General features: G+C 36.5%; 1 protein-coding gene across 2 annotated transcripts in view; it reads right to left on the bottom strand.

Moving 5' to 3' along the window:
* Nucleotides 1–15,054, bottom strand: part of WWC2 (WW and C2 domain containing 2) — a 108,287-nt gene that overhangs the window by 35,136 nt on the left and 58,097 nt on the right. For both annotated transcript variants that reach the window (XM_069787721.1, XM_069787728.1), the window contains exons 5-9: nt 12,255–12,334; nt 8,724–8,853; nt 8,070–8,216; nt 7,024–7,097; nt 2,443–2,685 (exon numbers count right to left, since the gene is read on the bottom strand). In XM_069787721.1, the coding sequence (XP_069643822.1) occupies nt 2,443–2,685; nt 7,024–7,097; nt 8,070–8,216; nt 8,724–8,853; nt 12,255–12,334 (674 nt within the window). The remainder of the gene's footprint in view (nt 1–2,442; nt 2,686–7,023; nt 7,098–8,069; nt 8,217–8,723; nt 8,854–12,254; nt 12,335–15,054) is intronic.

Here is a 15,054-nt window from a genome sequence, read left to right as displayed (position 1 = left end):
TTTGTTTATAACAGGCACAAGAGCAAGGGCCAGTTTTGCAGGCAACAGCACAATCAAGTAGTTAACTCATGCATCTGTTTAAATGCCTGTGATTACTTAGAAGATTTTGCCCAGAACTAAAGCAGTAATGGAATCTCCCTGACGTGAACATAGAGGCAAGAAAGTAGCAAAGAGTTCTCAACAGTTCCACAATCCAGTTATTTCTATATAGTGGCTGGAGGGCTTCTTAGAGCAGTCAGATTATGCCCTGTCTCTGCTTTTTTGAAGCTGATATGTTATGATTTATACCCTCCTTCTGTAAATTGATTCCAAGTACATCTACTAGTGGCAATTTCAGTATCCTATTCCAAAATAACCCAGGGCTATGCCATAATGTTTTTGTTTTAAGTCAGAGCAAGTCTTCTGTTTCTTCCCCCTTTAGAAAAAACTAAAAAAACCCCCCAAAACCAAAAAACCCCCAAAACCCACAAAACCAAACCAAAACAAAAAACCCTCATCACATCAAGCTCTGACACAATCCATAGCTGCTTACATTGTTGCTTCATTATCAGTACCCGTAAAAACACTGGAAACCTAAAGGCATTCATGAAACTTCATGAAAGAAAATAGTAATGCAACAACAGTGCAGCACTTTGAGGATGGTGTGGCTCCTCCACTGATAATGGAGAAAAGAATCTTCCTCATCTCCAAGAAACAAAATGCTGATGGTTGATCTGATACAATTAAATGTATCATTTTCTCAAATTAATTTCAGGAAAAGTTTCACCATCAGAATCCTTCTACAAAATGAGGATTTTTTTATGTTTATAGCAGACACACCAGAAATAATCTCAGAATAGCCTGGTGTGAAAGAATTGATGTGCTCTGAAGTCATCAAGGGAGATAGTTTTAATATATATCATCAACAGTTGCAGATAGAAATTCAATGGAGATTCACTGGAATAGCAAAAAAGCAAACCAGAAGCTACCTCAACCAGCAGTGTATGACATGAAATCTTACAATAATCTCAGAAAAAGATTCCTCATTTTCAGGAATAAAAATCAAAAGCAGAAAAATTGGAAGAAAATAGAGGGAAAAAATTTAAGTTCTAACAACTAGTTGTGTCACTACACATAGAAAAAATCTGCCATTTTATTTCTTCTTGACACAGGAGACAATTTTACTTGCCCTTGGTACTCCAAGTTTGGCATCTGACATGTAAGGAAAACAGTCAGGTGCAGAATTTTCTTTGGCACTAAACAAGCAAATCCAAAACAAGACTAAAACCAGCTACCTATTTACAGCATGAGTCAGGATTTAGCTATTACAACAGCATATTATCAAAATCTTAGATTCAAATTATTTATTTGTGAATGCGATTTTATTATTGACCCCTTATTCTCTATTTATTAATGGAAGTCAGAAAGCAATGGATCCGTGGTACTTTAAAGACTACTAACACAGACAGGTAACACTTCTGCAAAAATATTGTTCCTGTAAGACATAACCCTTCTTCTAAAACACGTTTGGATTATCAATATAATGCAGTTTAAACTATTCTAAAGTGTACAAATACGTTTAAAAATCATGCCTAATGCACATCTACGTCCTTTGTAAACAAAAAATTTCCTCACTACTGAGCTACAATTTAGGACCCAGCTTCTAAAGCCACTAACAGAAATTTCACCATTCAGTGAAACTGGAGCAACAGCAGGTGTTTCCTAGCAGAGGGAAGCGGGAAAGGCTTACAGTACTGATTGTATTACTTCAGTAAGGCATACTACACTGATACACACAATGACATTTTGTGTTTATTGCATTTTATGTGTGCTAGAGGTGGCCATAAATTTATTTCCACTTACAGTTGATGAAAAGTCTATTTGTGACAGTCACCTTTGATTTTCTCTAACTCTGAATCTGGCTAGAACAATTTATTGCAGGAGTTGCTTTGGTTACCAGTTAGGTAGCAGCAAGTTAGGAAAGTTTTGCAGCAATTATACTTCTCCTCTGAACTTTTTTTTTTCCCCTTTTGGTTGCATTTTTGTATGTAATAAAACTCACAATGAAAGGCTTCAGATGTGGCAACAATCAAGATAATCTTTGTAACCTGAGTTCAAATAGTTTACAGCTATTATCAGAAACAAGTGAATGATGTATTGCCCTCCTGCTGGTATGTTGACATTCCTCACTCATTTAACATCTGTCACAGGCATTTTCATGCTGGTAGCAAACACAGAGCAACTGATATTGCAGAGCACATACAGGGTGTTCGCATTCTCTCACAGTACAGAAGACTTCTTTGTGTTTCTGCCCAGTGGGCTAATAACAAATTTAATTAAGATCTACATAGAACAGTTACTGAAGGAAAACAGCCCATCATGGCATAGTTCAGGGTCTGTAATGAGTACAAAGGTTAGACTGCAGAAAGAAGCATTTCATATTAGCAAAAGACAACCCCTTACCTTTCAGCAAGTGCTTGACTGGGTGTGCTTTTTACAGACAGCAGCTCTTCTTCAAGCCTCTTCCTTTCTGCTTCTAGCTGCTCTAGCTCATCTTGAGTACGTTTGCGTGGTGTAATAAACTGGAGTTCCTTTAAAAGCTCTTCTTTTTCATTGATTAACATCAGTTTTTCCTTTTCCACATCCAGTGCCCCAGGCCAGGCTTCACTATCTAGCTTAGAGAGTTCAATCTTCAAGTTAGCCATGCTAAAATAAAACACAGCAGACTTGTCTCAGCCCAGCACAGCACACAAATCCCAGGAAAGACAGAAGTGATACAGTACTTTGAAAGGTATCAGGTTATAACAACATTTTCTACTCAAAGCCATACTTTTAATTGGTTTTGCTTCGCAAGAATGCAGACTATGCCAGAAAAGCAAGCCACCTATCCAGGCCAACAGCAATATGCATATGCATTAAAAATTAGTTGCTCCTGTTCCAATGCCGAGTTGAAGAAGAAGTCACAACGTTAATAAAAGCTTTATTGAAAGCGATCTGTCTGGTAACATAGTGGTGGCACTATGCTTTACTCATTGAGGAGTATGATGGATTTCTAAGCTGTTGGAGGCTGACTGCTCCTCAGAAACAGCAATGACCATGGTGAAAGAAGGCGCACCATAGCAAGGTGCTCACTGCAGCAACATGCATGTATGCAAATCTTAAAAGGCAAAAGCATTGCTCTTCTATGTGATTAAAATAAAAGGTAATAGGACAGTGGCTACCTAAAGAGAAGGGAGATTATTAACTCAAAAGTTTGAGTTTGTGCAGCTACTGTTCCCATTGCAGATGTCAAATCACAGAGTTGAGACACCCAGGACTTTGCTATCCATACATATTTTGCAGATACACACATATAATGGAAGCAGAAACTTCCCTACATTATTGTTGTACTATAGCTCAGTCCCAATCAAGACAGGTTATTTCCAGTGTTCAGTTTCCATAATCATACTGTCTATGAGCTCAACAGCATAGCTTAAGTAGTACAGGTCTTGCAATAAGGATTCACTGTCCACTGGGAAAGCCTAAAAATTCCTGTTATAGGTGCCACATATCCAAGAAGATGAAAACTTTCAGTCACTTCCAGCCTTAGCCACACCTGAACCAGCTGCATAGCTAAAGATATGGAAGCTTTGAACTATGTAACAGCTCCTAGCATCCTGAACCTATTTCTTGTAGGCTGGGAAAAAGGCAGAGACAGGAGAAGTCAAAATAAAAAGACATTCCAATACAACCTAGGGAAAGAGGAACTGATCTTTTATTGTTACTTAAACTGTTACTTTTATTTATTTGTAACTGCCATAGTAAAATACACCTAAGTCAGCTCAACAACTGATACAAGTCTGTGCAACTTCAATGTTACCAGGCACTACCTAAGGTAATGACCCATGCCATACTTCATAAATACACACAGATAATTTGGTATGTATAATCTTTCTGTAGTCCTATTAGATTTCTGGGAAAACGTTTTTCTTCTTTCCAGTTTGTTTTCTGTGGTTAACAAAACTAATATCATGCTTATTTTGCATCTCCAGTACTAATTTTACAGTACATTAAGGCATTTATTTATGGTCAAAGCTAAGAATTGTTAATGTTGAATTTAATTATCCCATTGCTTATACTAGAAGCTTAAGGGGAACCACCCCCTTTTCTTTTTCCACGGGTAACATTTCCTTGTTATCTGCACCTCAATGAAAAAACAACAGCTTCAAAAATGAAAACAACCCATACTGCCACCAGGGTATTTTCACAGAAAAACAATGTAAAATAAACAGAAATACTATCAGCAGTGCTACCATAACGACATGGTGGGATGAAATGAAATTAAGCATTTCAACATATTTTGCAGCCTTTACATATATCATTTATATTCAACAGTCCTTTAGAGGAGCAGTATTCAGAGGGAAAACAACTGAATAGTTACAGATCAATAATGAAATGTTAAGACTTTCACCTCCAGGTCACTGGTTCTAGCTAACCTTGTTCTGAAAGTAGCTGCTACTGACAGCTGTTCGATGGCTTATGGGATGGGATGGTGGTCTCCAAACAGTTCTTTTGCTCTCTCTGCTATAGACAACTCTCTGCTACTGTAACTGACACTGTTCGGCTGCCTCATCAGACGGGCAAAGGACTAGATGGATATGAAAACTGAACTGGTCTCACTCTTTTGAGGAAGTCCTTGCTCAACAGGTCAACAAGGAATATTGGCCAGATCTTTACCACATCAGGATAGGATTATCAGCATGCTATACCAGATCCTTTTGAATAACAATTGCAACTGAATTTAGCATAGTTAGCATCAACATTCCACCTCTTCAAGACATTCTGCTGGCTAAGCAACATAAAATATGCAAAATACAAAATTATCTGACAATTTTCAAGTACAGAAGTTCACTTACAAGACCCTTTCTTATAGTTATTTTAACACAAAACAACTAAGAATTTGCACATTTAAAAAGATGGTCAATACTTATTAAATTATACTGATGACTAAAATGGCCATAATAGTTAGGGGGGTGTAATTAGGGAATTAACTTTATGTGCAAACTGGTATATATGTTCATTATTCCAAGATATGTACACTTTATTAAGTTCACCTGGTAGTCACTGATAAAACTGGTATGTGCAAACACTTTAAAGACTAATGGTGTCTTCAAGGAATATGACTGTGTTATTTAAAGCTGAAAAGAATATTCATTACTGGACAGTTTTCAGACAAAACTGAATAAAGATACCATTTAAAAGTAGATAATTTAACCTTGAAACACACTAATGTTATACAGAACAAATACTTAGTTATGCAAAGGTAAGTACATGAGCTACTGAAATTTCAACCCACATTCTTGGCTGACTAATTTGTGAGGAAGTAAGATCTTGTGCTGCAGTACTCCATACTCTGAATCCTGTACTGTTTTTCTTCTTCTTCTGGGTTTTTTGTTGGTTTTTTTTGTTTGTTTTGTTTTTTTGTTTTTTTTTTTTTTTTTAGGTAGAAGTAGTAAACTGACTTACTGCCAGGAATTTTTTTGTTCCTACAAAGGAGAGATAAAACACAATGCTGGGACTTCTTGGTGTCAAGACATAGTCAAAACAGAGGATGGATCCAGTTTTGGATCAACCACGCCTGAGAAAAAAATGCCATCTATCTGCATGTAAAACACCACCTAACAATTAATATTATGTACATGATGATTCTGAGCCAGAATCATGCATGTTCAATCCTGAACAAACACAACAGCCTTAGCACTCTTTGATGAATGCATTGATTATACAGTAAAGTTTTATGATCTGTAATGAGGATATAAAGGATTACTGTTGTTACCAGCAAGGATGGTAGCTATTACTCTGTATGAGGAGGGTATATATTTGAAATTAGGCAAAAAAAATGTTGGTTGTGCAGCCTCCTGCATTTAAAACATAAAAACTAACTATGCCTTTACTTGGTACTTATTAGCTGCAAATTTCTTTTCCTAGTTTTCTAATTGACCATGCCACAGTATTCCAACTGAAATAATATTTAAATCTCAGATTAAATGGCATTTTAGCACAGTTTTAATCTGGGGAAAAGTGTTTTTGTTTTTTTATTTTATTGCCTTGTTTAGTTCTTTATAGTAAAAAAGGAACTTTGCGTGTGGGATAACTTTTTTAGATTTCTATTCCCCTTAAATTACAAATCACCTCCATAACAAAAACTATAAGGTTTCTGAATAGCTGACACCTAATTTTGTGCAAAGTATTAGAAACTAATACAACACAATTAATACATTATTAATAGCAAGATATCCCACAAACACTTTTTTTTTTTAAAAGTAGTATATCTTCCCCCAGTATTATGCAGCACTTCTGGTGCACCAGAAGACATGTCATTCTAACCCTGAACGTTCTGCTTTCTGATGCCCATTTTTCAATGCTGTGGCAATTCATCAAAATGGCACTGCTTTCATGAGCAACCACTGCAGAACTTTATTTGAAAGGCATTCCACATTCATGAGTTGAGCAGTTTCTGATTTCTTTTTTCCTCAGGTTAAACTCATTAAAAAACCCCAACCCCATAGTGATAACAAGTATTTAAATTATCCAAAGTCCCAGGGAAAGAAGAAATAATTAAGCCTACTAAATCTGCACTGGAAGTCTGAAGCAACTCGAAAACCGAAGAGCCTTCAGTGGCATAGTAAACTGAAACGATGATCCCAAAGAAGGATATAATGGACATAAATAACCTGGTGACTCCTTTCAGTGGAAAGGCAGCTCACTCTGTTCCCCTAATCCTGGAACTGCCATTAATTTGTCACTCTCTGCATTTTCTTTCTTAACACATTGAACTTAGCATTAAATGTAAAACCTACTGTTCAAAAGCACCGACTGCTCCTGAAAGTCTGCTTGCATTCTGAAGGAAAAAAGAAACCCTTTGCAGGGATGCCCACAGTGCCTCCAGAGAGCCGTCCACTAGATGTCACTGCGAGCACAATGTTAGTGCTGCAGAGACCACACACCTTCCCAACTCAAGACTTAACTTTGTTTGTAACTTAACAAAGCAACTAACCCTATTACCTTCTTTTTGCCTCTTCATATTGAAGACTTAGTCTGACCTTCTCTGCTAAATTTGATCTACTTCTTGCTCCAACCTGTTGAGGAAAAAAAGAAAAAAGTTAGCCTTATTACTGTGTAAAGCTGTTAAATGAATCAACAAAACCTATGCACAGGCCAGAAAAATTATGACTTAAGTAAAACCACACCCACCTGCAGCCACACACTCGCTGTTAAATGCCTAATCAGGAATCTACTCACGTGTACAAAACAGTGCTGCTTTCTTCTGATCCAGTTAATCTATTTTTAACTACCGTACTACCAATTGTCCATATTCCATCAGAGTAGAGCAAGAGTATTTTCAAAAGAAGTCTCGTAGTGATTGCACTTGAAATTTTAAATCTCCTACTTTGAACTCCGCTGAACTCAGAATTTAGAAATAAGTCAGTGCATTTTGAAGTAAGAATTCAATAAATTTGCTACAAAACTTAAGACAAGCTTAGCTCTTTTTTTTGTTAGACCTTGTACAGTCTCTTCCCTACAAACTTAGCTCACAGAACTTCAGAGAAGGTACCAAAATTATGCAGATATTTCTGTGTATGTAAAATATACTGTCAGTGAAACAGAGAAGGTTTTAATGAATCACCAAACAAGTAGTTCCATTAACAGCTTTTCAGCTGTGTGAAATGAAATCACACATTTCAATTCTGAGATCTTGTTTCTGAAAAGTAAAAACGTCTTCATATTGAATTAAGTCTGTAAGGTGAAACATATCCTATAGACAGATCCAAAAACCACTATCCACTTATGCCAATCTTCATTGTACTGGAACTATTTGATTAAATCACATTATATTGTTTGGCATGAAGCATTTATGAGAAAGTTCATCTGAATCTTGATTTAAAATTTAAAGAGGAAAAAAAAAGATAACTGATTCTAAGTAATTCTCTCAAACATGTATATATATAGACCTATCAGCAACAGTAAATAACTACTTGATTCCAGTTCCATTAACTGCAGCATTCTGATTCAATTTCTCTTTATATTTGACAAAATGGAAAAAAGCTCACCTCACCAGAAATGTCAGTCTGAGACCCTGCATCCAGAGTTTGTCTAGAAAAACACAGCTGGGAGTTTACAGAGCTGGAACTCAAGTCTGGTTCAGATGTCCCAATGGTCTGGTCAAGATTGAATTTCTCTCTCAGCTTTGCAAGACTCTGTCCAGCAAACAGAGAAGGAGGTGGTGTTAAAGTTCCTTTGCACTTTACCTTTTTTATACCAGTTTATCTCCAAAAGATATTTTACATAAAAGACTCCAATATGAAAATTCTGGGTTTACTTCATATTAAGCAAACTATCCTTTCAATCAAACAGTTGTTAGGTGACACCAAGGGTGACCAACACCTGTGACAATGTAAAAACTACTCATGGTTTTGTGTGTCTCTTTTTTTTTTTTTTAACTTGTCAACCAATTAAATAGGTTAGCATTGTACCTTAAATACAAGTTCAGAAATCTATATTCTCTGACTGACATAGAGTGGCTTTTCGAACTAGGAACGTCACAGGCTTCAGTTTCTGCATCCAAAAATTGATTTTAATACTAGTTTGGCTGAAAGAATTTTGAGAATCCCTTAAAAAGTATAAAATGCGAAGTATTTATCATCTAGAAAGTGAGTCATGTTAAACCAAATCCACACAAAACTTATGTCAACTCTTCAAAATACCTTCATTAAATCTTGTTTTTCTCTTTCCCCTGAACTTATCGCCTTTCTGATGGACTTTAGTTCACTCAGGACGGCTTTGGCCTCACACAGTTCATAGCCGCTCTGGCCCCCAGACATTTTTTTGTCAATTCTGTGGAAAAAGAGAATATTAATACTAGATACAGAAAATAATACTAACATCTCTGCTGTTCTGCTTCAGACAGAAGCATAGTTAGAGAACAGAAGAGACGGAGATAAGAGATACCTTTTCCTGTAACAGACATGCAAAGAGGAAAAAGGACACTGAAGTCTCCATTAAAATACTTACTACTTAATCCTTGGCAAAAACGTCAAGCTATCTAACACATACACAACACCCAGTGAATGGCTTTTTCTGACATCAGGAAATTTCATGGAAAAATACTTCTGTTGGCTTTAAAACCAACAGAAACTTAGCTAAACTACTGGGGCCTTACCAAAGACAGACTCCACAAGCAATTCTAGTTGATCCAGTCTTAAAGACATAAGGGGCACAGAGCATTGAAGATTCCTACACATGCTACCAGGAGTACAGCATTATTGCTGACAACACTGTCAGAATTCCCATCCCCACCATAACTCTCTGCAGCTGAGAAGCAGCTTTTGGGTAGACCTTTCCTACTGTTAACAGTTTGTGACCCTTACAGAAGCAAAATTTGTTATTAGTAGTATTCCTCTACCCAGACCCACATCATGACATGGGCAGACAGGCAAGCCTCTTGGTACTAATCAGCCTTGAAGAAAAGAAACATAACCAGCACCATTCTTGTCTCAGCTTCCCTCTCGTTCACCCTAATCCTAGGCATTAACCATCTGGAACAGCTGTTCTGCTCAGCCAGTCACCAGGCTCTCTCTATTCACAAAATCTCTGGATAATTATTACCCTATGTCATACATTGGACAATTTACTAAATTCCTGGACTGTCAATGATTTTAAAAAATGTAACTTGAAAATAACAAAACAAAAAGCCACTAAACATAGAGATAAAAAGATATTTCATTTTAGTATTTCCATATTTACTTCAAGAAGTACACTTTGTAAACACATTTCTCTGATCTCTAGTTTAACTGAATATTTCATAGCATCATAGAAATGGCTGCAGCTGTGCTTCACAAAATTAAAACCAACACCCATCTTCACAAAAGTCAAGCATTTAGTAGAGAATACATTCTTTTATAATGCAATTGGTTTTCTGTTTTTATCATCATCCATCATCTTTGCTGGAAGACATTAACCTTGTGAGTGAGGAATGAACAAACATTTTAATGATCAGAAGTGATCTCGAGCATCCCCTGCAAGAACAGCAGCTTGCACAAAGCACCTGTAACTATTCTATTTTTCTTCCAGTTTTGTGCACAAAGATATCAAGGTTCTAAATGGTCTTTAAAGCTGTGAACATGTCTGTTTTCCTTTCTCCACATTTCAGTTTTTGTGCAAACTAGACCTGCATTTGTGTAAGAAAATTACCTATGTGACTCAGCACTCAGATTCCTATTCAAGGATGTATTTGTTTCAGCTTGAAAGTTCTTCAAACTCTTTCACAGGTAGGCACTTACTTACTGTCTGACAACACTCAATTTTTGGTAACTTAGCAGGTTGCTAATGTCAAATAGATACAGGATATGCCAACAACTGGGATCATGAATGAACAGTTGGGTAATACACCACATGCTGCCTAGTAATATGATGTGCCACATTCAAATTGCAACTGCTTTATTCTGTATATAATTAAGATGGACATGAAGGATCTCTGACATACAAGATATTCCATCTTTCTGTTTTAAATTAATAGGATTAGTACTGTTTGAAAGTGGCTGACTGAATTTTAAAAACAAATGTCCATTGTGTTTCTGTGGAATGCTGTTGACAGTTTCTGAAACATGCTTTGGATTCCTATCAAAATGGCTTGTGAGCAAGCTGCTTTAAAACAATACTTCATTGTTGAATTAATATAATAAAACCAGCATGATTGGCTAACCTTTAATCCTAGGACAGCAGCATGAGTTTTTATTACCTTAAGCTTTAGAATCAATACAACTTTCTAAATTTTGCTTCACATGAAGTCTGATTTATGGTTAAATAAATTCCATCAACTATCCTCTTCTCCCTTCACTCCTCATTAGTCTTTATATATTTAAATAACAAACAAATCTTACATTTCTGTTTTAGTCAAAATGAAGGAGGATAGAGACTTGACTGGCGTCCTCCTAAGGTGTGAGGGTTTTCAGTTCCCAATTGACTTCGAACTCTTTATACCAGAAAAATATTTTTGTCCATTTTGACATGTCTCTAATTATGACTGGCCACTTTCTGGGCCAGAATTTTTTTTCTCCCACTTAAAAAATTCCTACTGTATAGAACTGATCTATTAAAATACACAGGCAATAGCCTACAAGATGTTTTGGTTAGAACTGGGAACTGAACTCCAATCTCAGCTCCAAACACAGATGCTCTGTCATCCTTTGCAAATCACTTCTCTGCATTTTAGTACTCTACCTGGAAGATGGAAATGCACTTCCCTACTCCCACCTTTTGTCCCATCTTCCCTATTCTGCAAGCTCTCCAGGATAGAGATTATTACTTATCTGACAGTACACTGCCATACACAGGAGGTCCTGAGAAAAAGAGTAAGTGAATCCAGACAATATTACATTAATGCTGCAACATTGCTTCTGCTACTGGAACTAGTGTACTAAGAGCACACAGCTTAGCATTTTACTGTGTAAATGTATCCTTAATGTATGAGTACATACCACAATAGGGAAAACAAATAGCATTAATAAATTTCTGTTCACATTAGTCAAGAAAACATGCTTGTTACTAAGGTTTCCTCTGCAGCAAGTTCTCTGTGGTGACAGTTCCAGTAATGTTTAATATTTTAGGGCCCAACTTTGTAAGTCAGAGCAGCAGGGAGTTCTCAGACTGAAAAAAAATTCATTCCCTGATAATCCAGCTGGTTAAATACCCAGAATGCTCACCCAGTTCAGCATCAGCCCTTTGGACATCAGGCATCCCAGCAGCTGGAACAAAGAAAGTCAGGTCTCTAATCCTCAAATTGTGACTCATTTCAAACCCCGCACAGTTGTGCACCATTTATACCTCCAAGAACAGCACCCTCCTCTCTCTCTCTTTTGAGATCAGAGGTGGGAAAGGAAGACAGACAGACCTAATTACTTTTTCAAATTTTTTTGAAATTTTTTAAATGGGATGTGCAAAGCAGCTAAATTCTTCCTTGGGACCTTTAACCACTGCCCTTCTTTCTGCCTCTTTGCAACAAAAGCTACCTCATGGGGAAAAAAAATAGGAGGGGGAACAGATTTCTCACGTTAACACTTGCACAATAGGTTTGCCATTTCTACAGGTTTCCTGCTTCCTAACTACAACAAAAAGAGTTATTAGATTCTCATTTTTCCCCCCAATAATTCTCTCACGTAAGATGGATTCAATTCCATGCCAATAAAAGAAATCAGGCAACTGGATTAAGTCAGTTTCAACTGTTTTCTTTTACTCACTGTTGCAGTGTTTCAAAGCCCTGTTCCTTGTACAGCAGCTCTTGCTTCATCTGAGAGAGTTCCCTCTTCAGCTTCTTAACCTTGTGTGTTAAATCAAAGCAAGAGTTAGAAAATTCCTCTTGTTAAACAGCGTAACACATGGCTTTGAACAATTAATGTATTCTCTACATCAGATAAACAAAAAACAAACAAACAAACAAAGAGTAAATTGCTCTACTGACACATCTTAAAAACAAAAGGATCTGTTCTCTTCCTGATGTCTATGGGCAACATGCTTTAGTATTAAAGGGACACAAGCAGATTAAATCACATTTCTTATTTGTATCGATACCACACTGTGTTATTAAACCTGAGAGAACTTTAACAAGTAATTTACTTCTCACTTGTTAAGCATGCATTCCAACTGTCCTACAGGGAAATGCCTGTTTATTTTTAGGCTTATTATATTTTGACTTTTTCATTCCAGGAAGCTCTCAAGTCATTTGCACTGTAAAAGACAAAGCGTGGACTCCCTTTTTTTTTTTTTTTTTTTCTATGAACCATCCTTTCTTATAAAGCTTTACAGACACTGGATCCATAAATATATAATTCACATTCATTTAATTCAAAGACAACAATCACTAAACACATTTGGATCGCAAATATATGCGTCTATTTAATAGAAATGTCCTTGGCAAAACATTCCCTACTTTCCCTAAATTTGCATGCTCAATTGCTTTTTAACCTTAATATTGCTATTTCAGATGTTGGCAGATATGAATACACTAAAAAATATTTATGAATTAATATTAAATTAAAAAAATCTTCCACTTAATTTTTTATGTCATACTTCCCAAACATACTAAAACAAAGTTTCTGGACCACCTATAAAGGAGTGTACTTTAACGCAAATGAAAATTAATCCTCAGTATACACACAGAGACAGAAATGCCTCCTTGAAATGTGAAGTCCCAAATTTTGGTATTTATACAGCTATACCTGGCTTGTTTGCACTCTACATACTAGCCAGATATTGTTAGGCTTTTTAACTTTCCAATCAGTTAGGTGAAAAAAGGAAAAGCCTACTGGAAGTCCCCTGCTCTCACGTACCACTGTGAAATTCTTGCTTGTTTTCATATAGGTCCTCAAATATTCAACTCTTTTGAAAAATGGATTATATTAAAAATGAAGAATTTTCACCACTTTAACTGAGATTAATTTCCAAATATGTCTCAAAGAGTTTTTATATCCAAATGCCCTTAGACTTCCTACTTGGTGCTATTCTTCAAATTAAAAAAAAAAAAAAAAAAAAAAAAAAAGAAAAGTGAGATTCCCAACATGCCAGGTGACTAAAAGTACTGAGCATCAGCAACTGCTGTAGCTTTCCAAGAGACTTAAAATACTTTGTATGTCTAAAATAACCAGTGCTTTGCAGGGTCTTCGTATGGGTTTGTGAATGATACTTAGGCATTCAAGTTTGTAGCTTCTGGCTAATGAATTTTCTGTGACAGAAATAAAATGCTTTCAATCTCCACTTTCTCCAAAGCAAAATCTGTTCTCTAGATGAGGCGTTAGGTTCAGGCTTTTGGAAACTATCATCACTAGTTGCTTTACTTGACAGAAAACTCTTTTTATTTTGACCATACTGAATAGTTAGCATGATAAACAGACAATGTCTCTAAGTACACATTCAGCACTCCTGAACTACTACTTCCCTGACTAGCATGAAAACCTCAAGAATAATCTCTCAAGTGTTCTGATCAAGGTTATAGAAAATGAACAGATATCACTTCTAAGTTCCAGGTAAAGTAACGTGTAAAATACGAAAGAAGTCCCAACTTTTCTGAGAAACACAGAATGGCTAAACTTTTTTTTTTAAATCAGAAATGTGATTTTATCGTAATAGCAGAAGGCACACTTGATTTCAACTTAGAGGATTGGATCTCTCAGAAACCCTTACATTTTTCCTCAAGATCATCTTCTGAGTGTCCTCTGCTGTAATTCATCATCATTTCATTATCAAGAAATGTTAGGCACATTATCCTAGAAGGACGTGACCTACATGATAATATAGACTGTGTTTACTGCATCATACTTGCAATAAGCTATTTTTGTGCTCCTTGTCTTCTCCTTCAAAAACTTTCATATAATTCCCACTTTTCACAACTCTTCACTTGTTTTATCCTTCACCCCCTTCCTACTGCTTCTGCACATCATCTTAAGTCACCTGACAGGCTTCTCGCTTCCTCCGTCTAACTGCATCTTCAAGCAGGCTCCTGTGCTAACCTCCTTCTATTCCCAGCACTTGAGTACTAATGGAACAACAACAACAACCCCCCTCCCTTGTTATTTTATAAAGGTGCATCCCCTACTCACTGCATATGCATAAAACATACTGTGATCACATATGCTCTGTGTTTGAATTATCTTACTGATTACTAATTAAGACCCCAAATGGCCCCACTCAAAGTCCACTGAATGATCAGATCCTTCGATTTTAATCTTGTGAGAAAGGTCTTTCTTCTCCCGCTTATTTCATTTAACAGCTGTCTGATTTCTGTCATATTTTCTCCACAACCTATTGCACAATAGGCAATTCATGTATCCAAAAGGCTCCACATGCATATATTAAGCACAGCTAACAAGTAAAAAGCCAAAGGCCAATTCAGAACTTCCTCAAATGCTGAGTTTTCCCCCTCCAGCCACCATTAACCTGATGATACCAGTAAGCCTCAGCCAGCGTGAGAGGGAGAAACAGATTTAGTACATCTGACCTAATAGTTCACCAAACGATATGCAAATTCTAACTAGCTGGCTAGCA

Source organism: Haliaeetus albicilla, chromosome 1 (assembly GCF_947461875.1).
Source record: "Haliaeetus albicilla chromosome 1, bHalAlb1.1, whole genome shotgun sequence".
Taxonomy (NCBI): Eukaryota; Metazoa; Chordata; class Aves; order Accipitriformes; family Accipitridae; genus Haliaeetus; species Haliaeetus albicilla.
Note: the sequence above shows the minus strand (reverse complement) of the source record. Positions and strands in the feature narration are given on the sequence as shown.